The 26,570-nt window shown below is 41.0% G+C and overlaps 1 protein-coding gene across 1 annotated transcript in view; it reads right to left on the bottom strand.

The window, feature by feature from the left end:
• The window catches only part of VEGFD (vascular endothelial growth factor D), a 31,964-nt gene extending 17,946 nt beyond the window's left edge, over positions 1-14,018 (bottom strand). Inside the window, exon 1 of the mRNA XM_074153082.1 lies at positions 13,432-14,018. Within this exon, the coding sequence (XP_074009183.1) occupies positions 13,432-13,521 (90 nt within the window). The 5' untranslated portion in view covers positions 13,522-14,018. The remainder of the gene's footprint in view (positions 1-13,431) is intronic.
• Positions 14,019-26,570: the final 12,552 nt, after the last annotated feature.

Genomic DNA, 26,570 nt, shown 5'->3' with positions numbered 1-26,570 from the left:
CCATATTTTTCTCAGTCTGAGGAAACTCCTGCTTGCATTTCACTCTGTGATTCTGTGATTCTGTACTCGAGCACACCCATAGAACCGAAAAGGATGTCATGGTTTCGGCCGAATTTACCAAAACTGGACCGGCAGATGGCCCTTCCCCCCCCTTGCCCCCCCCAAAAGAGGAGAGAGGAGGAGAAAGAGATAAAGAGGTTCAGAAGTTTAGAATGAACTAAACTACTTTAATGAAGAATTAATATTAAAATAAAAATAAAGAAGAAAATAATGAAATAGATACAATATATACAAAACCGTATCAAGCTCCCAGGATGACAGTCACATCACTGGCAGGCACTGGGGAAGTCCCAGACTGGGCTCAGTGACGAATGGGAACTGGATTCCAGCTCTGGAGTCAGGAACACACGGATCGGGATCAAAGGCAGATGAACAGACAGAGTCCTCTCTGGACATCGGCCATCGCAGGAAAAAGGGGCTGACCCTTTGATCCCTCAGCCTTTATACTGAGCATGGGGCAGATGGGATGGAATACCTCAGTTGGTCAGGTTTGGGTCACCTGTCCTGTCCACTCCTCCCCACTGATGTGACCCCTCTACGTTTTTTCCGTTTCCGACCCTCTAAGGGGGCAAATAACGAAATTGGCTGACCTTGGTTGTTATAGCAATAAGTATAAGCAAGGGCCTCCCTGCATATCATTCCTTGGCATGGAGCACAAACATTGGTCTTATCATTCTGAGAACGAGCAGTTTTCTCCACAATATGCCGTTAATTTCAGAGAGTTAGAGGAGGCCTAGCTAGGATGTAAAGTTACAGAACAGAAAATTGGTTCGGTTTTACTTCAAACCGGGACAAAGGACTTCCTGAAAGCTAACACAGATGACTACTTTCCTTAAGCCCCAGCTTCACAGCCCTTTTCCACAGTGGGACACAAACTTCTGCTTAAAGCTAAACACGTGTAAGAGCTATTCTGAAAAGGAATGTTTTCCTGAGTTAGGGTCACAGATACTATTGTGGTAAGTGTTGCATAAATACCAGTGGAAATCTTCAACATTGTCATTGTGTCTGGGGCCAGGACAAATGATTAAGGAACCTCTCAATAACCTTGCACTGTTTTATGATCCATCTTCCCAGCGGTTAAGCAATAAAAAGAAGGTGATGGCTTTATCTTGCCAGGGAAAGCAGAGTGTAGCTGCATAACGCAGAGTGATGATTCTCTTAATGCCATTGTATCACAAACATGGCCAAACAGGTTTAAGCTAAGTTCAAACTAAGTCTTTCAAAATTAACCAGTCTGGGGGGAAGATTTCATCGCAAAGCGAAGGCACTTGGACATGGACAAAGAGTACTAGCAGCATGTGAGGACATCTTGAACATACATGAGTGTTGTGTGCTTCATACAGCAGTAGCAGCTGCATTCAGTTCAAGAGGAGTCATGTAGAAGACAAAGACTTGACACAACCAGAAGCTGAACTGTCCCTACTCCAGTGCTGCCTGAAGGCTATTCTCAGAACTAGACTCAAACCAGTTTAAATACTCAGGATATGATTCATCACCACATGAAAATACCAAGGAATTTTGCTGCTATGTATGCTACACCTGAAAATAACCTCCTTTTCCTCCATGCTGCATTCCCCAAATTGTTTTTACAATAGCATATGAGCTGATTGTTGTTACGGGGTCATCTTGCAGAGACGGGATGCCTACAGCTCCCTGCTACCCCACAATCATTAAAAATAATAAAATATCTGATCCTACGGGTATCATTCACCTGACTGAATATGAACTAGTTATCTGAGATGCCTATTAGAGTTAATAGAGAAAAATGGGTCCATCAGGTGCATGTTCATCTCGTTCTAAAGTCTGTTTATCTCATAAACTATGCCTCCCAACTGCCTCTTTCTCTCCATTGACACTGAAGGAGGAGTCAGCTCAGCTGTAGTTACCTGACCTGAATCCCACTCTACTGAGAGCAGTCAAATGAGATTAAATCCCCTCTCATTATCCAAAGCACAGGCAATGTCTGAGGGACAGTGGTCAATTTTTCTCAGGTACACAAATATAAACCGCCAGGAAGAGCAACTGCATCAAGGCCTGAAGGACCTGGGACTGGCTGAAGGCCAGCATTGGCAGTTGCCTTGATAGAGGAAAGCACTTCATTCCCTGCCTCAAATCCATGGGGTAGTTGCCCAGCCGTGCTGTGGCTCGCGGCACAGAGACTAAGAGCTGATACAGCCAGGGAACTGCAAGAGAGTTCCTGTGGAAAAGTCTTGTTCTCTCTTGGCAGGAAAACAGGGCAGCTCCTGCCATTGTGAGGACAACACAAAGATCTACATGGTGTCTGAAGGTCTCCTGTTTGACCATTTTCCTAGTGAGGATGACGAGCTTGTGTGGAGTTATTGCAGTAAGTGGAACTCTTTTTGAGGATTTTCGTCATTATCAGTAGTATTTTTAGCATTATCGTGGCTTCTAAGAGCATGGGGTCAGGTGCAAAACAAGATAAAGAGATGATCCCTAACCTGGTGTTACAACCAAAGTTAAAGACAACAGAAAACAACGGCAGGCATTCATCCAAAGACAGTACCAGGGAAACACAGAAAATATTTCTCAGAGTGAGGGGACATGATTGTGAGATATCAGCAGCTCAACCATTGCCAAATTTTATCATAACAAATATTGTCTATAATACAGCATTTTGTATCCTTGGGGTGTTGCAAAATGGGTAATAAAATAGTGAATCTTCTGCAGCTTGAAAACATCAGGCTTGCCGGAATGACTTACTGACTTATCAACAAGCAACTGCATCACCCTATAAACATCTAGCGTGAGGCGTCTAACTGTGCCACATGTCTGACACATACTAGTTTGCACTAATTTTATCATCACCATTGTATTTCATTTCTGAGGAAAGAACATCTACTTTTCAACAGCTGCAATAAAATCAGAATTTTGATTCTCTGTCTGCTATGAACTTTTGATATATGAAGTCCCATCTCTGACTGTATCCCCTCTGGAATTGTCTATGTGTTATTAGTGCACAAATAAACTACTTTGAATTACAGTGAACATGACCAGAGAGACAAAACAATGAGAAATTTTGATTTCCAATTAATACTGTTCTCTGAAACAGATGGGCTTGTCATGGGATTTTTCAGTGATTATTACAGGCTTTGCCATCATTATCAGGAGCATGGATGAAGTTTCAGGAGCATGTACTAATTCATTCCACCTTCAGATGGTGACTTTTTAAACAGATACTCAGGTCTCTTCTGATACTTAGAAAAAAGTTTAGGCTCTCTCAATGCACTGCCTTATCCAGACTGAACATTCACTTGATCATCACAGTTGCAGCATTAATAACCTGAAGGGACATGTTGCTTATGGTGGGGACAAGTTTAGGTCCTGTGAGGCAGATTTCCACTTTCTTAAAAAGGTGCTTTCTCCAGTGAGAACTGTATTGAAAGCATATAGCTAGATTGTCCAAGTATATAGCAAAAGTTATGCAATTGGACTGTATTTCTTCTTTATGAGGTTAAAAGCGGACTCAACATTCTTTCCCCGAATATAAAATTAATACAGACCGTGTTACAGTTGAGAAACCCCAGGTTTGTATCAGACATATGATAGTCAAAGAAGTCAGGGTTTTGGGGCTCAGAGGTGAAGTACCAGGAAAACTTTCTGTTTTCCAAAGCCCCCTTAGAAAATTGATGCTTTGATTTGCCTGCAGATATTTTCAGCTGTGCCCACTACTACAGCATTTTCTGCAACTGCATCAAAGGGAGACTCCATATAACTCTCACCAGCAAAAATACACATACCTGAGACATGCATCACCTGGGTGTAACACCCAGACAGCTCCTCCTGCTGTGCCTGCAGAGGAGGAAATGGTACTTTGAGTGGTCACCTCTCTACCCTCATCAGTGCCCGCTTGCCCAGAAAAAGCTCAAGGACTGAAGAGCAGGTACAGGAAAAATACTTTTATTTGCCCCACCTACAGGCTAGGCAAAACCTCTCCCTTATCTGCCTCAAAGAGTGTTGGCCTTGGCCATGCATCCTCTCAGGAAAGGGTGACTGTCTGATCACACCACTTCATCCTGAAGTCCTGTGTGTCATGGCTGCTGAACGAGAAACTGCATAAAGCCCCGTCTTGTAAGAAGAGCAGTGGAGAATTGGCAGAGCACAGAAAGAAGGACTGACAGATATGATACTGTGGGTTTGGGAGGAACATAAAATGGTAAAACTAATAGTTTGACCAGGTGTTGTATGAGGGAGCAGGGAGCTGACAGGGACACATTTAGCTAACACTGTCACATTTCTCACTGTACAGATGTGAAGTTTGAGGGCCTCTTTTCATAGAATCATAGAACAGTTAGAGTTGGAAGGGACCTTAAAGATCATCAAGTTCCAACCCCCCTGCCATGGGCAGGGACACCTCCACTAGAGCAGGTTGCTCAAAGCCCCATCCAGCCTGGCCTTAAACACTTCCAGGGATGGGGCATCCACAACTTCCCCGGGCAACCTGTTCCAGTGCTTCACCACCCTCACAGTAAAGAATTTCTTCCTAATATCTAATCTAAATCTCCCCTCCTCCAATTTAAAACCATTACCCCTTGTCCTGTCACTACACTCCCCAACAAAGAGTCCCTCTCTGGCTCTCCTGTAGGCTCCCTTCAGATATTGCAAGGCTGCTATGAGGTCTCCCGGGAGCCTTCTCTTCTCCAGGCTGAACAACCCCAGCTCCCTCAGCCTGTCTTCATAGGGGAGATGGTCCATCCCTCTGATCATCTTTGTGGCCTTCCACTGGACTCGTTCCAACAGGTCCATGTCCTTCCTGTGTTGAGGACTCCAAAGCTGGACAGAGTATTCCAGGTGAGGTCTCACGAGCACAGAGGAGAGGGGTAGAATCATCTCCCGTGACCTGCTGGCCACACTTCTCTTGATGCAGCCCAGGATGTGGTTGGCTTTCTGGGCTGCCAGTGCACTTTTGCTAAAACCTAGTCAGTAGGTCATCTGACTAAGACTCAAAACTGGAGGAGAAGCAACTTCTAGACTGCTCCACCTCAGATGTTCACTGTGGGAAAAAGTCCCCTTCAGATTCCCCTCCTTGGGAGCCGGTCTCCTTGGGCTCCAGCCTTATTTCCAGTGGAGGCAGGAAACCTAATTACCCATTTTCTAAACTTAGTGGTCGAGGTGGTGATAAAACAGCTTCTAGTTTAGCTGAAGATGATATGTTTTCACAAGTAAATAATATTAGCTACCCTATGGCTTCAAAAGAGCAGCTGTTTTATATTTCGTATGGCCCTTTGAACTAGAATAGAGTTTTTGTGGTGCTACAGCAAACAAATCAAACTTCTAGCACTTTAGTAGCATGCTTACATTATCAAAATCCTCAAAGGTGAGATATTTTGGTTGCTGTATTCATGGTATAGAACTGAAAACTGAAGACATCAAAATTGTACATGATTTTGTGAAAGCATAAATCTCAGAATATTTCATATTCTTTTTCATGTTCAAAGCAATCAGAGACTGATAATATTTTATCAAAATACCTCTGACAACTATATACTTTTAGCCAGCGAGATCTTTACATGAAAATAAGGCAGTTTTTTTTCCAGCCAGCAAATATTTTGAGAATCAACTACAACTCTCATTAAACAAATATTTCTTCCCGTAGTCAGGTCTTCTGGCTTTCGTGGGAAACCTCCTCACAGCAGCTGAAGTGTGATTTTGAAGGTAACAACATCCACTGCGCATCATTTTGTCAGCAGTGATGGAAAAGCTGGACAGGCAGATGGAAGAAAAGAGTAGGTCTACTATGGTATGGAGTTTCTTTCTGTTCAAGCCTAGTCATCTACGTTGAGAGTTTACCTTTAGGTCCCTCCTACGGTGATCACACAAAGTGCATTTGCTTGGTCAGTGAAAGGTCACAGGTGGATTGTCATAAACGTCCAGCATATTAACTCAGTGATATATCCCGAATGCCACTGACAGCTTTTGGAGTCTTACAGTATGTTTTCTGAGCCTCTACTTGCATGCTTGTTCATATTGTCTTGCATTGCTGCAATCTGTTCAGGCAGCTGTTGACGCTCAGTACAGAGCACAGCTAGAAACATTATGTAGCACTTACTTCATCGTACACAATTTTAGATGCAGTCTAACACTGTGACAGGGCACGTGTGTCAAAAATAGCATATTATATGTGTTTACAAAGAGCATGTCCAGACTAGTTACTTTCTTTTGATATTTGTCCATTCTTTGGAAGTCACTGGGGTTTGGAAAGTGATTTTGGAATGGCTCAGTAACAGACACCTGAATGAAACCAGGCGACTATTTCTTCCTTTAACACTTGAAAGTATTTTTTAATGTGATGAAGGTTCCTTCAGTTAGTGCTTTCATTGGTTTCTGGGTTTGCCCCAAGACACTTTAAGAAATGTTTTGGAAGTGTGACTAGCCAATTGGACAGCCAGGTTTCAAAATGTCACTTCACAAAGCAAAGTTATTGCCAATACTGAATGAACTTATGTTACCCCAATCACATGCACACATTTTCCTGGAATTGTAATTTTTCTTAAGTAATATTTCCCTAGCAGTGCAGGAAAGTATCTTAATGTGGTTTCTGAGTCACATTGCTAATTAAAGTGCAAAGTTTTGCCTGTTTGTATGGCACATTCTCTACGTGCAACATGACATATGAGACAGTAACACGATGCAACTTTTTTGCAATTCAACCTGACTCAAATAGAATTCCTTCCCCAGCTACACACAAATAGTGACCACGCTGCACCCAGTGACAATGAATTCTCAAAACTAAGCCAGCATCTGGAAGCATGTCTCAGACAAAGCCATCCTGACATCCTGATAACAAGGCGAGCAATCACCCCTTCCCCAACCCGTGTGGCGCCCACATTGGATTGCCAAATCCCATGTGTTCAGCTGCACGTCCCTTGCACTCAATATGACTCTGCTGAAGCGGCAAGGATCCTAGATGGCGTTCTACCACTAGCTGAGTGGTCGCACAGTTTAAGTCACATTTGGGGGCAACCAGAAAAAATACGCAGATGTCCTTCAGGAAGCTGAATTTTTCTTAATGCCACCAAACTAAAATACCTTGCTCAATTGTTCTGCTACTCATTGACAGAAGCCCATATATAGCTCCTTCACAAGGACATCGAAAAAAGAGCAAATTCTGCTTGGTCTTCCCATGGGCAAATGGGATCTCTGCAGCTGTACTGGGGGCACATAGCATATTGTCCATGTTCCCAAATCCCAACAAGGATTATGAAGATTCCAAAAACATGCTGGAGAGGTAGGGAGCAGAGGGAGAAGTAGATAAGGGACTGGCCCATAGTGGGAGGTATAAGGAACTCCTAAGGAATAAGGGTTTCTTTAGAAAAGGTATTATATTGAGTTATCTTCCCTGCAGCAAGGTCATTTTATCCCCCCAGCAAATCCAGGGACTACATCTCAAAACCAAGCCCAAGAAATAGCAATAACCAGTTTTATAACTTGATTTACTTGCCCTGAGAGAACAGTCTAAAAGAAACACAGATCCCAGTCATTTAGTGATAATTATAAAAACTAATGTAGAAGGTTTTTAATGGGAATAAGAGTAAATGAGTTATCACCTACAACAATTGTACCTTATTTATTTTTCCCATATACTGATATGGTGTCTACAGGAGATAAGACACAAGTAAACCTTTCTTAGCTCTAGTCTGAAGTAGGGACAGCAATGATCAGAATAAAATTTTCAGACACAACAGTAGAGGTCTCATAAGCCAGAGTCTGCACCAGGTTTTTTTTCCATTTTCGAGCAGGCTATTTCTCTGTTTGCCTCCTGTGGGAGCCTCCATCAGTGCCACCACATCAGTGGTTAGAAACATCACAAATGCCTGTGACGAAGAAAGCACAAATAGGCTATATAAGGCAGAAACAAGCAACACTTGCTGAGCCTGAGCCGCTTGCTTGTTTTGGTTGCCTTGTGGCCACAAATTAACAGAAAGTTGCTCCACTGCCCCCTGAGCCTGCCTTCCTGGCTTCCTTTGGTTTCACAGTTTCAGATGTGAGCCACGACTGATGTCAAAGTTCAATTAGCGTTGTCTTCATTTCAAACAGCTGACTAATAGAATTAATTTCTCAGATGCTGCATCTCATTAATCTGAACAGCCTGATGTACTTCTCAGAGCTGTGCTCTATACTCAGACATTACAGTTGTAGCTGAGGTGGACTGGACTGGAACAGCAGCTGGGAGAGATTTTTTCACTATTTCTCATGAGCAAGAACTGCTCTAGATAAAGTAGCTGTGTGTTAGTAGTTTCCTTTCCAAATTGATAAGAGCCAAGGACGGATGCCGTGTGGCATAGCAACAATATGGAATTGTTCTGTTATCCTTCATTGTACCTTGTCAAGGCAGTAGCAGATAAGTCAAAACAAATTGGCTTTCCTCACAGCCTCCCCGATAGCTTCCCACCACTGAAGGAAAAGCACAGGCGATCATTTCTGCAGGAATGTGGGAAATACATTTTCACACGTTTTTGCCTCATCGTGCCTATCAGAGATGGTAATCATGGAGAATCAAAAGCAGCAGTGACAAAGCTGGGATAATAAAACACTTCTGAAAAACCACTGTTTCATAATATTTATTTTAAAAGAGTTTGCTAACTTTGAAAGGAAGTTGGATATGAGGATGAAAAGCCTAGTTTAAACAGAGGAATTGTTTCCAACATCCTTTAGAGTTGCTTTTTCCAGCTGTTGAGCAGTTTGCTGTACTTCCAGGAGTTGCCTTTGAGGAAGATAACCCAGGAGATAGATTTGTTAGAATCTCTCTTTTCTAGAAACTGAGCAACATTTGCAAGCAGTTATTAGAGAGCTGTGTCAATCTATCTGAAAAACAGAGTTGTAATTACAGACACGCAAGCTTATGTCCAGCTCTGCTGCTTAGGTTTCTTTGCAGAGCTCTGTCTGTTTTGGTTGTACAGACAGACAGACTGCAGCTGGCTCTAGGAAGGGAGAGATGCAAAGAGCTTCCCGATTCTTTCTGCTCACGGTGTGATGGTTCTCCGGTATTTCCATGTCTTCCCAGGGGCAAAGCATTCTCCACTTAGGTGGTCCAGGGACTGAGGATCGTGGCAGTCCATGGCAGTGAGGATCATGACCTGTTTCACGCTCATCAGCAGACAGGGACTATGCACCAGCTGGTTTTGGAAAGCAGCTTCCACCTCTGTCCAGCTCACAGTGGCAATATGAGACTGTTGAATCTAAGAAGATCTGTTACAGCAAAAATGACCACTCAAGGCTGTATTGATGTTTAGTGCAGAAGTAAAAAAGGTTTAGCTGTGGAAAAGAAGTGCATGTAACAGAGAGCGGCCATGTTTAGCTCCAGGGCTAAGCGTAACTAACCCCTCGGTCTTCTGATCAGAAAGCAGATTTCTAGTTCAATGGTACTCCTCAGGCCAATCAGCTGTGGATTTCTCTCTAATGAACGAGAGGAGGGTTCACCATGGGGAGAAGACCTCTACAAAAAAGAAAAGTCTGTGATTCTGTTATAACCTGGGCATTACCAGTTGTCCCTTTCTCTTGCCTTCCCCCCAGCACTTTATTAATAACATATGGGGCAGAAAAGGGCAGGGAGCAATGAGACTTAAATTCTCAGAGATCAAGACCTTGCAGCCTCATTAGAGAGGCAGTTTTAGTGTTGGAAGGCAGGAACAACTCTGACAGATCATTGGCTTTTCTTGGCAAAAAAAATTGTCTCGGCTCCGATGAATATAGGACATAGCTCTTTGCATCTAATTTTAAAATTCTGGAAAAAGTAGCCTATGTCTGTCATTGCTCTATGAGAGGAAAAATGTGTGGGGGAGAGACAGGAAAAGAGATGGTGAAGTTTGCGGTTCCCTAGTTGAGGGGTTCCAAAATGTAAGAGACTGTCAGGACAAAACTTCAACAAGGAATTTTTAAAGCATTTCCTGATGAAAAAAAGTAATGGTAATAATGCTCAGCCTTCAGAAAACCCACGCAGAAATATAATTTTTCAATGAGGACCTCGCATGTCAGGCTGGCATCCTGAACCAAGCAACTGGTGTGTGAGCAGAGGGCCTGCTGCCAGCCTTGACGTGGGTTCAGCCAAAGAAGCCAGCCTGACACCTCCACGGCTGCGTTGTCCCAGTCCGAGGCTGCCCACTGCTTCCCATCATGAGACCATTTTCCAGTTGTTTATATCACTGCCAGACATTAGATGTTCAGGCTGAAACTTTCCACACCAGATGTCTGCCTCAAAACGATTTTAATAATTTTTTGCTTTCTCTGTCAAAATGTCTTGACTGCAGTTGAGGATGAAGCTCCTTCTTTATCTGTGCAAAAAAGCATTTTGTGGCAATCATCTCATCTTTGCAAACATCTGGCGTTTCCTCACTGTGGGTCACAGATGTGAAATTTTGACACCTGAGGAACCTCACTTGGCCCAAATGTGTCTACTGCTATCTCTGCAAAAATCCACCCAAACGTCAAAACCTCTGAGAGCAACACCAGAGACCTGTCAGGGTTTAGCCGCTAGATGCTCAGCAGATGGGGCCTGTGCTGTCCCCACTCCATTCAGGGGTGCAGCAAGAGACGGGTGCAGGCCACCACAGGTCCAGCCTATGGGGCTGTGAGCAGAGGACCTGCCCTTCTTCTCCCTCAGGCCATGGGGGTTGGGCAGCTGGGGAAGGGAAGCTGCCAGAACTACCTTTGGATTGGGAAGGAGATGAACACTGATGGAAGAGGGCAAGACCTGGCCAAGGAGGCTGAGAGCACCTGGGAAGACCAGATCTAGAAACCAAGGTCAGGAAAAGGAAAGCCAGGAAGTCCTGACTACAGAGACAAAGCAAGAAGCAAAGCATGGAGGAGGGAAGGGGGTACTCTGGTCAGACATGACTGGAAAGCAAAAAAGTCCAGTAGTGCTGTCTCTGAGGAACTGGGACAGACCTCCTGAGGGTCTGAGAGAGAAGCAGGACATCCCCACCCAGGAGGAAGCAAGTGGGAAGGCGGGCAGCACACAGAGAACACAAATGGGAGCCCAGCAGGGAAACTGAGACCCTGAGTCCCGGAGGGGAGGGGAAATTGGTCAAGTGCTGTGACTGGAACAGGTGAGGAATGGAGAGAGAAAGGAGGAGCTGGGCCTGATGGGCAGAGGACAACCGGCCTTGGTGTGCACATGGGGGGAAAAGGGACTCCTGCAGCTGGCAGAGGATAGCATTTTTAAAGGTTGAGAAAAGCCAAGCACAACGGAGGTACTTGCTGAATCACGGCAACTATACATAAGCTTTTTACTATTCACAGCATTAATTAGGATATTTGTGGAAGGACAATAAGAGAGTATTTAAATCCTTAGCCCCTCAAAACTCTATCGCATGATACCACACTGACACCACTGGTTTAAACCATCAACAGCTTTAAAACTTCAGGTGTCCTGGGCAGAGCTCAGCTACTTGGACTCATAACAGGGCAAAAGCAGGTTGCTGGTGATTAACCCTTCTTGGATCTCGCTAATTGCATATTACCTGCATCCTGACCTGGTGGTTTTTATCCAGGGGATACTGTCATGGATCTTAAAGAACTTTAGAAAAAATAAGGTATGATAGATGAATGCAATACATCATTTCTATGTTCTGCAAATTCAATTTGAGGTGCAACTGGTAAGAACAGGCATAACCTACTCTGTGTACCATTAAACACTGTAACATGAAGGATTTTTTATGGGGTATATCCACATATGTAGACACACAAAAGCCCACAGGTCATACATGCTAAAACAACCCAGAAATCTAATATACTATGTAAAACATTACAGGAAAAATAATCCACAACTTAGCCAAAAATCTCTGTCTACACAGAAAGAGCCAGAACAAGTGGAAAAACAGTCTTTTCCTTGTGGCAATCAGCAGCCAATGCACGTGAAACACAGCCCTTTTTAGTGTGATCTACACGATAGCGTCAGGATAGTCTTGGAAACTACCAGTGATTTGTTATTATATAAAACTCTGTGGCTAGGCTGGCTTCTTGAGAATGGTAGCCAAATTACAATGGAAACAATTACAGATGTACATATGTTGAATGGACAATGCTATCACAGTAATGATCTATAAACCAGTTAAAATTAGCAAGAAGAGCCCTTGCATTTATTCTAGGCAAAGTGGATTTCAAAATTTAATTAAAAGACTAACTAGTTTTTTACTATTATGCTGAATAAACTTGTGTCCCATGTGAGAACAGAGTTTCATCACTGCCAATTATAAAATGGTTAGTATTCTGTATTAGAAAGCACTTTCTGATTTAAATAAAGTGATTCCTACATGGAAGAAACCAGTGATTTGTCACGCGGTTCATAAAGGTAATGTATACAAGACTGATTACTCTGATCCTAATGCTTTCAAAGCACTGGCTGCTGAGGTTGTAAATTAAAAGCTTGTGAATGGTGAGCAGGCAAAGGGGTTAGTCATTAGTCATCCTGAGGCACACATCGCTCACCACTGCTAACTTCTTGTGCTGGCAACAGCAGTCTGCAATTAAGCACAGAACTTAGCATTTCTTTTCTAAAACGCAGGTCAACATGCAGTGCAGTTCACAGACTAGTGTGTGGTCATCTCTTGCAAGCGGGAGGTTTTCTGAACGGAAAACAAAAGTATTAGCTTGTTTTGCTCTGTTAGTTAAAAACAAATAGTTTGTTCTGGACCACACACCGAATTAATCATTTTTGGACACGCTGCACATGCAGAAACTTGTTCCAGTTTTTGTTCTGATTTTTCTAAATGATTGTCCTGGATGTTCTCACATTGTTGCAGAAAGTCAGATCTGAAAAATCCTACTCTCAAGGTGAGGTTTCAGCTTAAATTTTGTTGCATGTATTATATTCAGAAGAAAGGTTAATTCCCAGGCAAAGTGCTCTATTATTACTAGCTGCTGCTTATTTTAAAGTCATGGATAACATCTTCTAATAAAACAAAAGAAAAACTTTTCTCTGATTTCTGGCAAACAAGTGAACACGTGTTTTTTAGAGGTAAATTTTTAGTAACAGGATACTAATACCTGCAATTCTAAATACCTGAAATTAAAAAGTGTTTTTAAAAGTATTCCAAATGCTCTGCCTTGCATTTTTGTTTAGATTTTGCTTTTATTTTGCATGACTGACACTAAAAGTTTAACTTAAGAACAAAGTATGCAACAAGTGCTTAATAATAACTAGTAAAAAGACAAAAAATATTAAACAGCAAATATGGATTTAACTTCTTTATAGATTCTCCTTTCCTTTATGGCCACTAAACATCTGTGCAATTAAACCATCACAAAATAAACCCAAACATCACAACAGCAAAAAGACCTCCACCTTGCACATTACATGTATGTAATTCCGGCAGTTTGAACTATTACGAATGACAGTAAATAAAGATCACTTACCTTCACAGATCCATTCTCATAGTCAGATCCTTGCAGCAGATGTAGAAAAGAAACTATGAAAATATTCACAGTTGCCCACGGTTTGTACATTCTGATGTTTAAAATCCACAAGTTACTACGCAGTCGTCGTCATACAGCTAGAGGCGTCTGTTTCAAAATGCATTTCTCTATCAGCAATACAGAAAAGAAAAGCTTCCAGAATTTCTCTTATAAACTCACAAAGGATTCCAACATACGAGAGTAAATATCTGACTCTTTACTGCTCAAAACAATTGTAAGTTCATCTAGAGAATGTCATTTCTTAGAGTAGATTTTAGATACACTTGAAAGAAAATCATGATAAGGATTTAAATAGATATGTATCTGTATATTTACACATACACGCTCACAAGTGATCAGGTATGGATTCCAGTTAACGAAGTTAATATATCTTCCATCAAGACACAAAGAGGCATTCAAAATCCATCTGTGGTCCAGAAAATGTAAGAAATCTGCTGTATTCTGTGCTCCGTGTTACAGCAGCCTTTTAAGATGGTAGTGTAATGGCCAATGTTTTGAGCTCGAGAGCTGTAATCCAACTCTGTATTAAAACTTTTTTCACAACCTTCATGGAAGCTTGCAGAAGCATGTGTCTTAAATCTGATACAGACTTTGGCAGTAACACAGTCAAATTTTGGCTCTAATCCCATTTTGTCCCTACCAATAGCATAGCAGTTTTTAAACTAACTGATGCAATCTAGACTCCCATTATTTTAAAGAAGATTACCTGAAACATGAAACTTCAGCACACGTTCTTACACAGCACACATATTTTGAGTTACTTCTTTAAAAAAAAAAAAAAAAAAAAAAAAAAAAGAGGGAGGGAAAGGAAAAGAGAAAGACTGACTTTCTTTCATGTGTTCTGTCTTAAGTGGCATAGGGTTTTCTGAATAGATTTTAAAAAGGAAAGTTAAAAACTATCTTTGACAACAAACAGGATTTTGGTTTTTTAATGAAAGCTCATGAAGCTACAGATATAAAAGGGAAAAAAAAATTATTTTTATTGCAGCAAAACATAATCATTATTTCTTTCCCAAGATATGCACGCATTTTCACTGGGTATTTCTCAAAACTGTTTAAAACCAAAATTAAGATCTAACATAAGATAAAATTAAAATATAGACAAAGGGTCTGATAATTATGCATGTTAAATTGGTATTGCTGTACTCATACAATATATTTTGTTCAGGAGAGTAGTTCCACTCTCACATGGCTTAGGGTTTGCAGAATCAAACTCTGCGGTTGTCAACAAAAAATAGTCACATACCTAATATTTCAGAGCACTGGTTTCCTACCTCTGGCGTCCAAGCAGTAGCTCAATTAAATACAAGTCATGCTTCTGTAACTATCATTAGCTTGCATAATTTTTTCTTAAGTATTCATCACAAATGGACATTTGAGAAAATTGTTTGAATCCAGCCTTTCCAGCTGTTGTCAGTTAACTGAGTCATTATGTTTTAAAACATATATGTAATTGTATTACTTTTTTTAGCTTTGTCTTTTTCCACTTGTTTTGTGAAAGCAATCTATTTCTCTTTTTTTGGCTTCCTCCCCCACCCAGCCCACACTGGTTTGAACAAGGACAGCAGGAATTTCACCTCTTTGAATTGGGTGTGAAAAAGCTCCCCTCTCTGTGTACCTGCTTCTCCCCCTGAACCCAGGCTGCCAGTGACATCCACACAGTTTCACAGCCCCCAGGCTACAAGGGGCATTCTGTGTCTGTACTGTAGTTTAGCATTAAAATACTTTAACTATTTCATTCATAATTTTAAATTAACATATAATCTAATGCTTATGTGCAATCACCTTGACCATATTTAATGTCCAATGTTCCCTCCCAATACTAATATCCATCTCCTTGGAGGAGCTGAAAGCCTGCTAAAATAAATGAATATGCCTTAGCCTCGAGTCCACTGCTTCAGCATAAGGGATCAGACAAAAAACATAACCACAATATTCTCAGGACTGCATGGTAAAAACCTTCTATTGACCTCTAGTTAACTGGAGGGAGTACCTGGCCATCAGGATCATTATATGAAACACAGACACAGATTCACAAAACAGTCAAGAAGCAATACATGCCCTCATGCCCTAAAGCCAGGTGAGTGGGATACTTATACAGCCTGTCTCCAGCACAGTTCAGGGATGAGCTGTTCTGTTCCCCTGGCAGGGCTGGTGCAAAGTTTCACCAGCCAGACCAGGCACCTGGAGTAAGCCTTCCCTCCGGCCCTCAGCCAGACTGCTTCTGTCCTTCTCACAGGCGTCACCTCTCCACTTCATAAGTTGGCAGAGCCAAGGGAAAGCCCAGGAGCAGCACTGAGGTTTTTAAATACCAGCTATGGAATTTCTCCCATCAGGCCAGCGAGTGTTTAACTGCTTACACGAAGCAAAACAGCTTCACTGGGGGAGAGTGAGAAGCACCTGTGGTGGTATGTTCTGCAAGTCAGCAAGGAACATTTCGAGAATAAGGACATAGCTCAGGTCTCTGCTCTAAATCAAGAAGGAAAGCGATTTAAACCCAAGTGTTCTCACATCCTCCAGCCTCACAGTGAGAGTGGGGATTGCCTTTCTGCCCTTGTGAGACCACAAACCATACTTAAGGGACTCTTAGCAATCCAGAACTAGAAAAATCAAGGCTGTTGGTTTGGGAAATGTTGGAGGGAAACACCTCAGTAATATTTTGTGGTTTAGTTCATCGCTGTTACTTACCAAATTCAACTCTGAATTACAAATACATTTGGAAAGACCAAACTTGCACCTTTCTCAATGCAAACTGTTCATCAGAAAAGTTCACCCATTTCTGGCTTCCATGGGCCTTTTGGCAGGAAGACTGAACTGACCCTCAGACACAGAATCAAACTCCTTTACAAGAACAAGTTAGATGCTGAAGACAGAAGACAAAAAATACCCGGTCTCACCATTAGGACTCGGACACAAAGACTAGCAAAGAAGGAAAAAATCCTTTTGTTAGCTGCAGAGAACTTTAAATCTAGCTCAAAGTTGCTAGTGAAAACAAAGGCAAAGCAAGAGAAATCAGTTGATAGGACAGCAGACCAACTCCGATGATGGATTTTTGGGAAACAGCTTTTTCACCTCTGTCCCCATCATTCTCTCTGCTGCTCTTGTCTCTCTCCTCCAATCAAGGGTACGAATCAGTGCTCCCTCCAGCACCGTCTCAGCCCTGTTCTTCTCACAGCTTTCTTACCATTCTTCCCACCTCCTGCTGCACTGAGAACAATTTAAATACTTTTGCACTGGAGCTCAAAACTCAGAAGTATGTTGAGATTATATTGCAGGCTGCCTGCAACAGCAGTGAACAGACTTGCTGTCTGACCAGACACCTCCTAGGACTATGCCCTATGTTTTCATTTAATACATGAACACAAGTTAACAGTACTCACATTCTAGTTTCTTGTTTTATCTCAGTTTGCTATTGTAGAACCACCTGCTCAGTTCTGTGCATGGCTTGGATTTGTATTTAAAATCCAGCACTGTATAAGAAACTACTTAAATAAAATTTACATGACTATTTACATGACTCTACTTTTGTAACTGAATAAGCAGCTCCATTGACATCAACAATGCTAAATATCATGTAACGAACTGAGAATTCAAACATTTATGTTACCTGTGGGTGAGAATCTAATAGATTACTACTGGGGCAATGAGTCAGCTCTTGGCAAGAGAAGCTTAAAAGTTTAATTTAGTAAAGTCTATTTCAAATATTGATCAACACTGATGTCTCAAATGGGTGAACAATACAGATGAAAATAAGTTTAAATCTATTTATCTGCAAACATTATGTATAATTTATTAAGCAATATTTTAAGCACATGAGTCTTTATTCAAAACTAACAGTCTCGCATATATTGTGCAGAAACCCTGATTCACTGGTTCCCATACTCTGTTTTTGTATGGAAGAGAACATATAAAAGACCCAGAACTTGGCAGATATTCCTAAGAACAGATTAGTCATACCTTCTTGGTATCTTCCACTAAGATGATAGAATATGAAGACCAAGTGGAGTTTATTTACCAGAACTGCTTACCCTGGTGCATTGCAGGTTCTGTACTTGGGCTTCACAGCAAATAAAGAGAAAAAAAGGCCATGACTCTAGTTGACTAGAGCTCAAAAAATAGCACCGTATTAAGCTTATGCATTTCTTGCATACACACCCAGGGAATGGAAGAATTTCTTGACAATGCTGAACAGCTCATGTTTTTCAAGCTGAAATTCTTTCAGGTGAGACAGTAAATTCCTTCACCTATCTGAAAATAACTTACACCCACAGATAGGTCACAGAATCACAGAATCACAGAATATTTTTGTTTGGATGGGACCTTTGAGATCATGTCCAGACTAGTGTCACTATTTGCCAGACAAAGCTAAATGGGGAACACAAACAAAAACCATCTTCATTTGGAGAAATGTAACAAAACACATAGGGAAGGTATTTCAGGCCTTTTAACACAAGGGTAAGCCATAAATTAATAGACTCAGATCATGGAAGGTTTGTGAGGATGTGCCCTAAATAAATTCCAATTAAATTGGTCAGTCTCAGATTGCAAAGTTAAAATTGGAGATTAATAAATGCAGTTCATTGCCTTTACTTCAAATAAAGTATTATTTTACCAGATACTTCACACTTGAGAACTCGGCCCAATTTCAAGTTTCAGCATGGCACGGTGTTCAGGCAAATAACATAATTCCCAGTGAAGGCCATTAAGTAAGTATTTGTAAGATGATTCTATGAGCAGATCTGTACATTCCCTCTAAGTAATACACACACAGAGGAACTTTTGTTTTCTTGAAAATTACATAGGAAAAGGAAAATTGGTCAATTATCTCAAATATTGGAAACAAGAATCTAACTTAGATTTAATAAAACACTCACAACACAGCAGTTATATGGCAATTAGAGGTCATTCAGTACACACTATTAAATTAATTATAAAGTAATTATTAAATTAAATTAAATTTTATCGTAAAATAAAGCAAAACTTAGTATAATGGCTACTGGCATCAGAAATTTCAGCCAAATAGCAGCATGCTTGAAACATAACACAAAGTGCTAAGATGGATTGGTAAAATGTAGAAAAATATGCAAAATCCAGCCTGCAGAGTCTCAGATTCAGAGCACAACAAGACTCTGCCAAAGCTGAGGGAGTGATGGGGACAGCACCGACCAGCCACCTCCAGAGCCAGCCCTCACGCCAGCCAGGCTGCTGCTTCGTCTCATAAGGTTATATTTCAGCTATGCTTAAATTAGATAGCCTAATTGTTTACTTGCTGCAGCAAACCTGGAGCTCAGTGTGGGCTGAAAACCCTGCCTGAGAAGCGGGCCAACCCAACTGGGTGCCGTGCCTCTACTGCGCTCCAGGCTGCCGTGGCTAAACTGCTATCCATACCCCATCTAGCTAGCTGAAAGTTCACTCGGGAATGTCTACACAAGCTACAAACACACCCTTGGCTGAAGGGCAGGCATACTCTTAGCTCTAGCAAATACCAACCACAACAACATCCACCGCTTCAGTTCTCAGCCGCGCCACGCTGCGGCCCAGCTCAGGGGAGGGACGCTGGTCTTAAATGGCACGCCGCAGGAGGAGCGCCGTCAGCAAAAGGCAGATAAAAATCACAAACAAATATCTTTGGTTGAACTTTTGAGTGATGAGCACACCTCTGAATTGCTCTGTCTTTCAAAGGCTCTGCCCCAACCTCATGAAGAGCACAGCTGCCTTGTAACCCTTCTCTAGTTGACATTTGTAATACCTGACGCCTGGAAAGATGGAAAATCACTGTGGGGTGGCTGCTGTGCGGAGGGACAGCTTTATCTAGCCCAAGTATGAAGAAACCAGCGTTTCTTTGGTTTCAGTGCTTCCATTGTGTCTGTTTGTGTAACTCCACCTTCTAAGGAGCCTAACCTACACGGTCCCTGATCCAGAGAGCAAGACCTCTCTCTGGATTCCTGTAATTCGTATTTATCTACAACAATGGGAGCTCTGTGTCTGCTTGTCTTCACATCCATCTGTGTTTACATAACTGCTAATGAGGGCACAACTGGAACGATAATCAAACTTTAATTACAAAGGCATGTAATAGCATTCACAAGCCTTTATTTCGCCTGTGACTTTTATAAGTCCTCGCTTCTTTCTACAGAGAAATGAGGCAAGCTAAACAGAAAGATAAAAGAGGTCTCAAGGTTAAGGAGAAGAAAGGGAAATTAAAAAGAGGGGAGGTAGCGAAGAGGAGAAGAAGGAGAGAGAGGAGGGAGTGAGGGAGCTCTGACCAGGGAGCAGATACCACGCTTCCCACCAATTATTGTAGCAAGGGCCTTGCCTCCAGACTGAAACACTGCCTGGTTGGTGTTTAAGTACGTCTGAAGGCCACTACCTTTTCAAATCAGATGTCTGAAACAGCTCACAAAGTCAAGGAAGGAAGCAGATACCAAGTGGATGGGTTCAATGTCAACAGTTCAATGTCTAATTCAATCTGACGCTTCATCCTCTGCTATTGTACAATAAGAAATATCCAGACTGCTGAATCCTGAATGGATTACAAGTAAAACAGATGAACTGATGGGTGCTTGTGAAGAAGAAAATGATAATAGGATCTCATTTTCTCCAGTACACGTGGTACTGTTGCTAAATCACCCTGGGACTTAAGGGTATGCGCAGCTTGCACCAACTTGCATAACTGAATAGACATTTGTTGTATTATGCACATCAAGCTTAGAATTTCTCAAGAGAAAGATGTGACTGCAGATGACATCAACATCCATAACCTTGCAGTCTCTGGGTAATGTCTTGAGCAAGTTAAAAAGCCTTATCTGCTCCTGCTGTACACACTCCTCTACTCCTGCTGCAATGGACAAGGTAGCGCCAGCTGGCAATTACTCTTCGGTCAGAACAAGATGTTAGATATTTCCATGTGGAAGAGCAACAACACAGTTTATACTTTAAACATTTACTTTTTTCTCACCCAGTACTGTAGAGTCCTACAGCAATATAATTCAAGGGGCTGTAGGGTGGATGGTGGCAGCAGAGCAGTTACAAGACATGTGGAAGATCTGATGATGATGAAAATAGCATCATAAAACATCTGTTAGATGAGAAAATACTCATTTAGTCTAGCGACTGTTGCATTCTCAGAGGTCAAAGAGCAAATACGTGTTACAGGCCTGGTCAGTTAAAGCTGAATTCATGCAAGGATATTTTCTGAAGTAGTCCTTACCACAGAATCACCCTCAAGCGCTCCTGGAGAGCTTCATCCAGTTCAGCACGACTCTTCTTTGAGGTAGGCAAGTTTTGTGATAAAAGTGGAAAAATGCGAGATTAGTTTCATCTTTTCACTTCAGACACCAGGCTAGACTTCGTCAACATAAGCATTCGGTGGAACTGTGGGCATGACTTAGTCTATCATAACAGGACCACAGAAAACACGGGTCTCACAACAAAATGTGTTTACTTAAAACATAAATTAGCCTTTGGCATTTTTCTGGACATTTCAATCATATCCAGTCTACTCAAAAAAGTTGTTAAAAGTAATACAGAATACCCCGAGTTCAAGAACCTAGCCAAGTTCCAGGGTTCAGATGTTTCCCGCTTCCTAGTTCTGATGCCCTATCAGGGAGATGAAGCCTTGAAATAAGCAGAAACAACCCCCTGGGAACACTTTCTGTGCCCAAGTCCCAGACTGTTGACCCAGTGGGTATGGCCAGAGTATACTGAGTATACTGTGAAAACATCTTGCCCCTGAAGGCTAGCCAGGAACTCCAAGGCCAAGCCAGAAACACAAGATCACTTAAAGACACCTGTATTCACCCTCCCTGCCTCTCCCTGTCTTCATTGAAAACAAAGTGGCATTTTTCAGAAACTTTCAGCAGTAAAAATTCCTTGGAACAACTGCCTTCACCCAGCATTTCTCTCAAACTGAGACCTCCACTCCCCGTACAGACATTTTCTCAAATAAAAGCAACTAACAGATCAGAGATAACAGGCAAAGCAGAAATGAAGAGGTTCAGAGGGAACAAATGTTGATAAAAGTCCTAGGAAACCACGTTGTGGGAGGTAGGCCAGCAAGAGAGTGACAATGGAAGGGTTTATACTTTTATTTTCTAGAGATTATTTCCTTGCTTGCTTCTGTAGCACGCTGAAGCAACATCCTTGGAGCAATATATACATATATAACAGAGGGTCTGAGAACAAGTAGAAGGTTCAGCGTAATTGACCTCACAGTGAACACCCTGAGTGTATGCACACAGTGGTTTACAATGACAGCAAAGCCCCGAAAGACAATTTCAGGACTTACACCTATTTGAGGACACTTTAGAGTAACAACTCAGTAATCTGAAAATAAAAACCATCTGGTGCATCTTAAAGTTTGGGGGTGAAATGTTTAGTATTTACATTTGGTTTCACTGCTTTAACATTCACAAGCACTAGGCCGATAAAAGGGTAAATCATCTCCCTGACATCAGCAGGGGAGAATTAATGATCTCTCTCTTGAGGATGTTTAGAGAAGTAAATGTATACTGTAACGTATGTATATCACAAAGTTCATCTCTAGCTCTAATAGGATGAATTTTTCACACTTAAAACATCAAAGCACTTCTGTGCTTTTCCAAGAAATACATGTTTCCTGTCTCTATTACATCCTATTGCTATCAATAATGTATATATATAAACACATTTTGTCAACCTCACCCTGCACTTCCTATTGAAAACAAAATAAAAGATGGCCTGGCCAACTGGCTTTTGTAAAGTGTTTTCATTCCTGAGTTGATAGTGCTACTCCACCTCTGTCTGCCTGCATACCAAATGAACACTTCAGATCCATCATCATCTGGTCAGTCACCTAATTGAAATGATATACTTACTTATCTCTAGTGCCCATCCACTGCAGACATCAGGGTTCAGAAGACCAGGTGCCATCAAGGCTTCTCAAAGAACAGGAGTAGTCCTGAAGCAGCTCAGAGAGTGCCTTGGTATTCATTCATCTCTGAGCCTGCTGGTCTCACACCCAAGTAAAACCTATCTTTTTATGGATCAGATCACTGCCTGCTGTTCCCTACATCTGCTCCCAAGTGCAACTGAGTTCAGATAACACAGAAAGGCTGGTGGATCCCCCACCAGTCACAGTGTTGTGGAGTAGAAGAGTTCGCTTGGCCATATAAACCATAAGGTCTTACACAGAGTATTTTATAACGTCACAACAGCTCTGAGAGACCTTTTCATCCATCTGGGAATTACTCTGTTGGTGGTATTTGATGAATACACCATGAACTTAAGCCTCCAGCACTGCCTTTTGGGTAGGCTATTCATAAAAAGTTCCTCTAGGCTCAGGAGGGCAGTCAGGGAACGACAAGCAAATCTATGCCATTTAAAAGAAAAGAGAAAAGACAAGAAAAAAGTAAAATAATGAGATATTCTTGAGTTCATATCAACTGCTAGGTTAATCTTTAAATGCAGTGGAGAAATTTGATAGAAGAATTTCTAATATAAAAAGTGATCAATATTTAGATTCTGAAGTAACATTTACTTATTAAAAGCAAAAAAAAATTAAAAGTAAAAAAAAAGTAAATAAATTATAACAAAAAAAAAGGAAACAGGCAGACGTGTCCAAAGGAAATTAAACCTTAATTAACCAAAAAACTTCTAGGAATATGTCACAGCTGTGACAGGTTAGGAAACAGTAGTTAACTTAATATCAAATTTTCAACCAGTTTTAAAACACTGCAAAAAAATACATGATCTGTATTTAAATCTTCAACTCTCACTGTTGTGATTCCTTCACTTTGACAGAAAGCTCTTCAGGAGCAAGATCAGTCCTTATCTAACATCAAATCTTAAAGAGCTGGAGATGTATTAAAATATTTTCAGGTTTTCAAAAAATAATTATCAATGCTCCACAGAAGACACAAGGAAGCAGGTTTTTAACCCAATAAGCAGTTTTTAATCAATTTTTTTTCAGGATTGACTGGGAACTGAGGATACCTCTAGATTGTTAAATATAAAAGAGATAGTCAGAGAATTTTGGGCTTTGGATCTCTGCTACTCCACCCTAATTCATGGTTACCTTGCTCTTGGCTCTCTTTTGGACCATTCTGGTTAGCTCACTCCAAGGCAACACCCAGGTATGGTTCTGGCAATATTTTATTCCAGAGATCTTTTTATCAATGAACAAGACTATAGCAAGGAGATTCCCTTCACAGAGAGCTTTATGGTAGTCTTCAATCAGGCTTTCCATCTTTCGACATGCACAAGTGCCTACCTGCCATGCCCTGAGGCATGGTACATACATACATATGATCTAATAATTAAGTCATTAAGGCTAATGTCATAAAAGGGGATAATTGTGACTTAAAGCCACTGGAACATCACAAGGAGCTTAGAGGAGGTGTCTGGCCAAATACTACATAACCTAGACTCAGCCAACCTGCTCATAAATGCTGGTCTGGCAAGTTGGCCTGAAGCTATCTGGACATAAGTGTCTTGACCTCAGGGTCAGGGTCATACAGGGTCAATCCTTCTTTTATTTAACATTATAATCCAGTGGACTACCCGAGGCTTAGAAAATGTGCGCTATTAGGAATGTTTTGTGCAGATCTGCATTTTCTATGATGTTTGATGCAACCAATGTTGACTTCCCTGATTTTAATTGTCTTCTGCTATTGAGGGACCAAAGCAAATACAGTAAACACATTTCAACAGATAATTACTTGTGAATATTTCTGCCAAGCTGGACTCCATGTTAAGAATATTTCTCTGGCATGCATACCACCCCAGACACATTGTTCTGAATACAAGAAAGAGCACTCAGCAGAAGAGGAAGCAGAACACAGCGAAAGAGCAGATGACACAGGCAGAGGATGAGACCATCCCAGTATCGTGCAGGTTCATCAGGACTCATAGTGACTTAGGGTGTCTACATTACTTCCCCAAAGACACACTCTATCTCCCCATTACAGTCTCACCAGATGATCCCCAAGGCTGGAAAGGTAGGAAATACACAAGACAAACTCATCTGGAGAATAGTTGTCATGTTGAGTGAAACTACAGGACTATCACTGTTGTCCTATTGTCCTATTTTGGGAAAAATAATAACTTTATTCTGGGCTGCTTAAATTTTCAGAATTGCAAAAGAGATTTAAAAGGAATGATCAGTCCAGGTGTTCCTGCTGATGCCAATGGAGAGGTCCCCTTTTTTCCAAGTTCGACTTCAAAATTAATGCAGACATTGAGGGGCTGATATGTATCATGAAAATTAACAAAATGTTGAGCAATTAGTAAAAGCACAAGCATTGTGAAAGATTTAGGAACTTTCTGATCTCAAAGTTTTGAGAGCATGTTTGAAAATTTATACTTTGAAGGCTGCAGGGAGGTGCAAGGAAGGTGAGGAGTCCACAGTTACAGCTTATGGCAACAATGCCAATAGCTCTCATCTTAAGTCTTATCAAGAAGTGTCCTTCCAGCTGCAATTATTAGGGCAGAGCTACCTTGTTCTCAAAGTGAACAGTCACCATCAGTCATCACACTGTGTGGTGATGTTCTGCTTATTGGTTAGCATTATCAGGAACTTTGAATAAAACAGACATTTAAATATGAAAAGAAATTAAAGGTACTGAGTTGTATATTCTGAAATTATTCTTTCAAAACACTTCTGAAAATTATTTTTCTCAGAAATATTTATGTTTCTCTTAAAACAAGTTTAAAATCCTTACAAGAATTTTTTTTCTTGAATACCTTCAGATTCACTCTTTCTCAGTGTTGACACATAATATTTCTACCATGGAAGAAGGCCATTTTCCCTCCACTTTCAAGCTAGATCTGTGCTGCCAGCCTTTTCTCAAACACTGGATATGAAGGATGGTCCATGTTCTTGCATGGACTATGGATAAGAAATGGCTGAAATGCTCTAGTACATGTTTTAAAATGCAGGGAAAGATGATACAAAGGAGAGGAATCTGTAAAAAGTGGATAGTCCCATTCAAATAAGACCTTACATTCTTATGACATACATTTCATTGTTAGCAGAGAACTGTCCCACAGGGTCCTCACTGTCACTGTATTCATTTAAGCCTTGAATACCATTTTCCAAAGCAACCTGTAGGATTTTGTATGAAGTAATCTGCAATTTGAATATATCAAAAGTCCCCTTTTAATAAAGAACAGATATACTTCCTGGAGAATTTGTTTTCTGAGAATTCTGATTTATATATCACTAGTACCAGTTGCCAAATTATTGAACTTCTGATTTATATGAGATCATTTTTTCCTCTCCTCACTTTTCTAAGGGATGGATGGAAACAGCAACGTTGTGATATGAAAGATCATTTCAAATTACACGTAAATATGAATGTAGCTCCTATGGCCTGTTGCTAGTCTGTCAATTTCTGGCTTTATGGTTGAATGGCGGAGCTTTGACTATATCCCCAGACATTGACGTCTGTTTATAATATTGGAGAAAAATAGCTTTATAAACCTAGCTTATATATGCAAAATATGTTGCTATTTATACAAAAAATGCTTACAAGAGAGTTGCAAAGTAGCATCAAAGACAACTACATAAATGTTCACAGGCAGTTTTTCGGTTACATTACGAACCCTGTTACTTTTTGTAAATCAAAAAAGTTTCAAAAGACAAAATACATTCTACTTGTCTTTCACTTATAAATACAGCCAAATCAGATAAGGAATATTTTCCATTGCTAACCTGGGCCAAGAATGCTAACTGACAGTACAGTTCATAAGGGTCTCACTGAAAATAGCTGTTCTAAATATGTGGTTAGATTAGGCTGTCTAAACATTTGTAAAAGCACAAGGAAAGCTATCTGGCACGGCTGTCTTTCATTTATTATTGTAATATTTTCATAGAGTATGACTTTTATTGGCTACTGCATTTAATCCCCATTGGGTCTGCTTCCCTTCTTCCAGTGATGAGGATTAAGCAATAATTCCCAGTATCCTGAGACATACAGACCAGACCAATTAAACTCCAGCACACTTATTAAAATGCTGCTTACTGCTTGTTCTTTTGGTTGGAAGTACTGAGCAGAATTATAGATTGTCCTAAATCTCTTAGCATGGGAATTAGGACTGCA

The sequence above is a fragment of the Numenius arquata genome, chromosome 1 (assembly GCF_964106895.1).
Source record: "Numenius arquata chromosome 1, bNumArq3.hap1.1, whole genome shotgun sequence".
In the NCBI taxonomy this organism is placed as follows: Eukaryota; Metazoa; Chordata; class Aves; order Charadriiformes; family Scolopacidae; genus Numenius; species Numenius arquata.
This window is presented reverse-complemented; position numbering and strand designations above follow the sequence as displayed.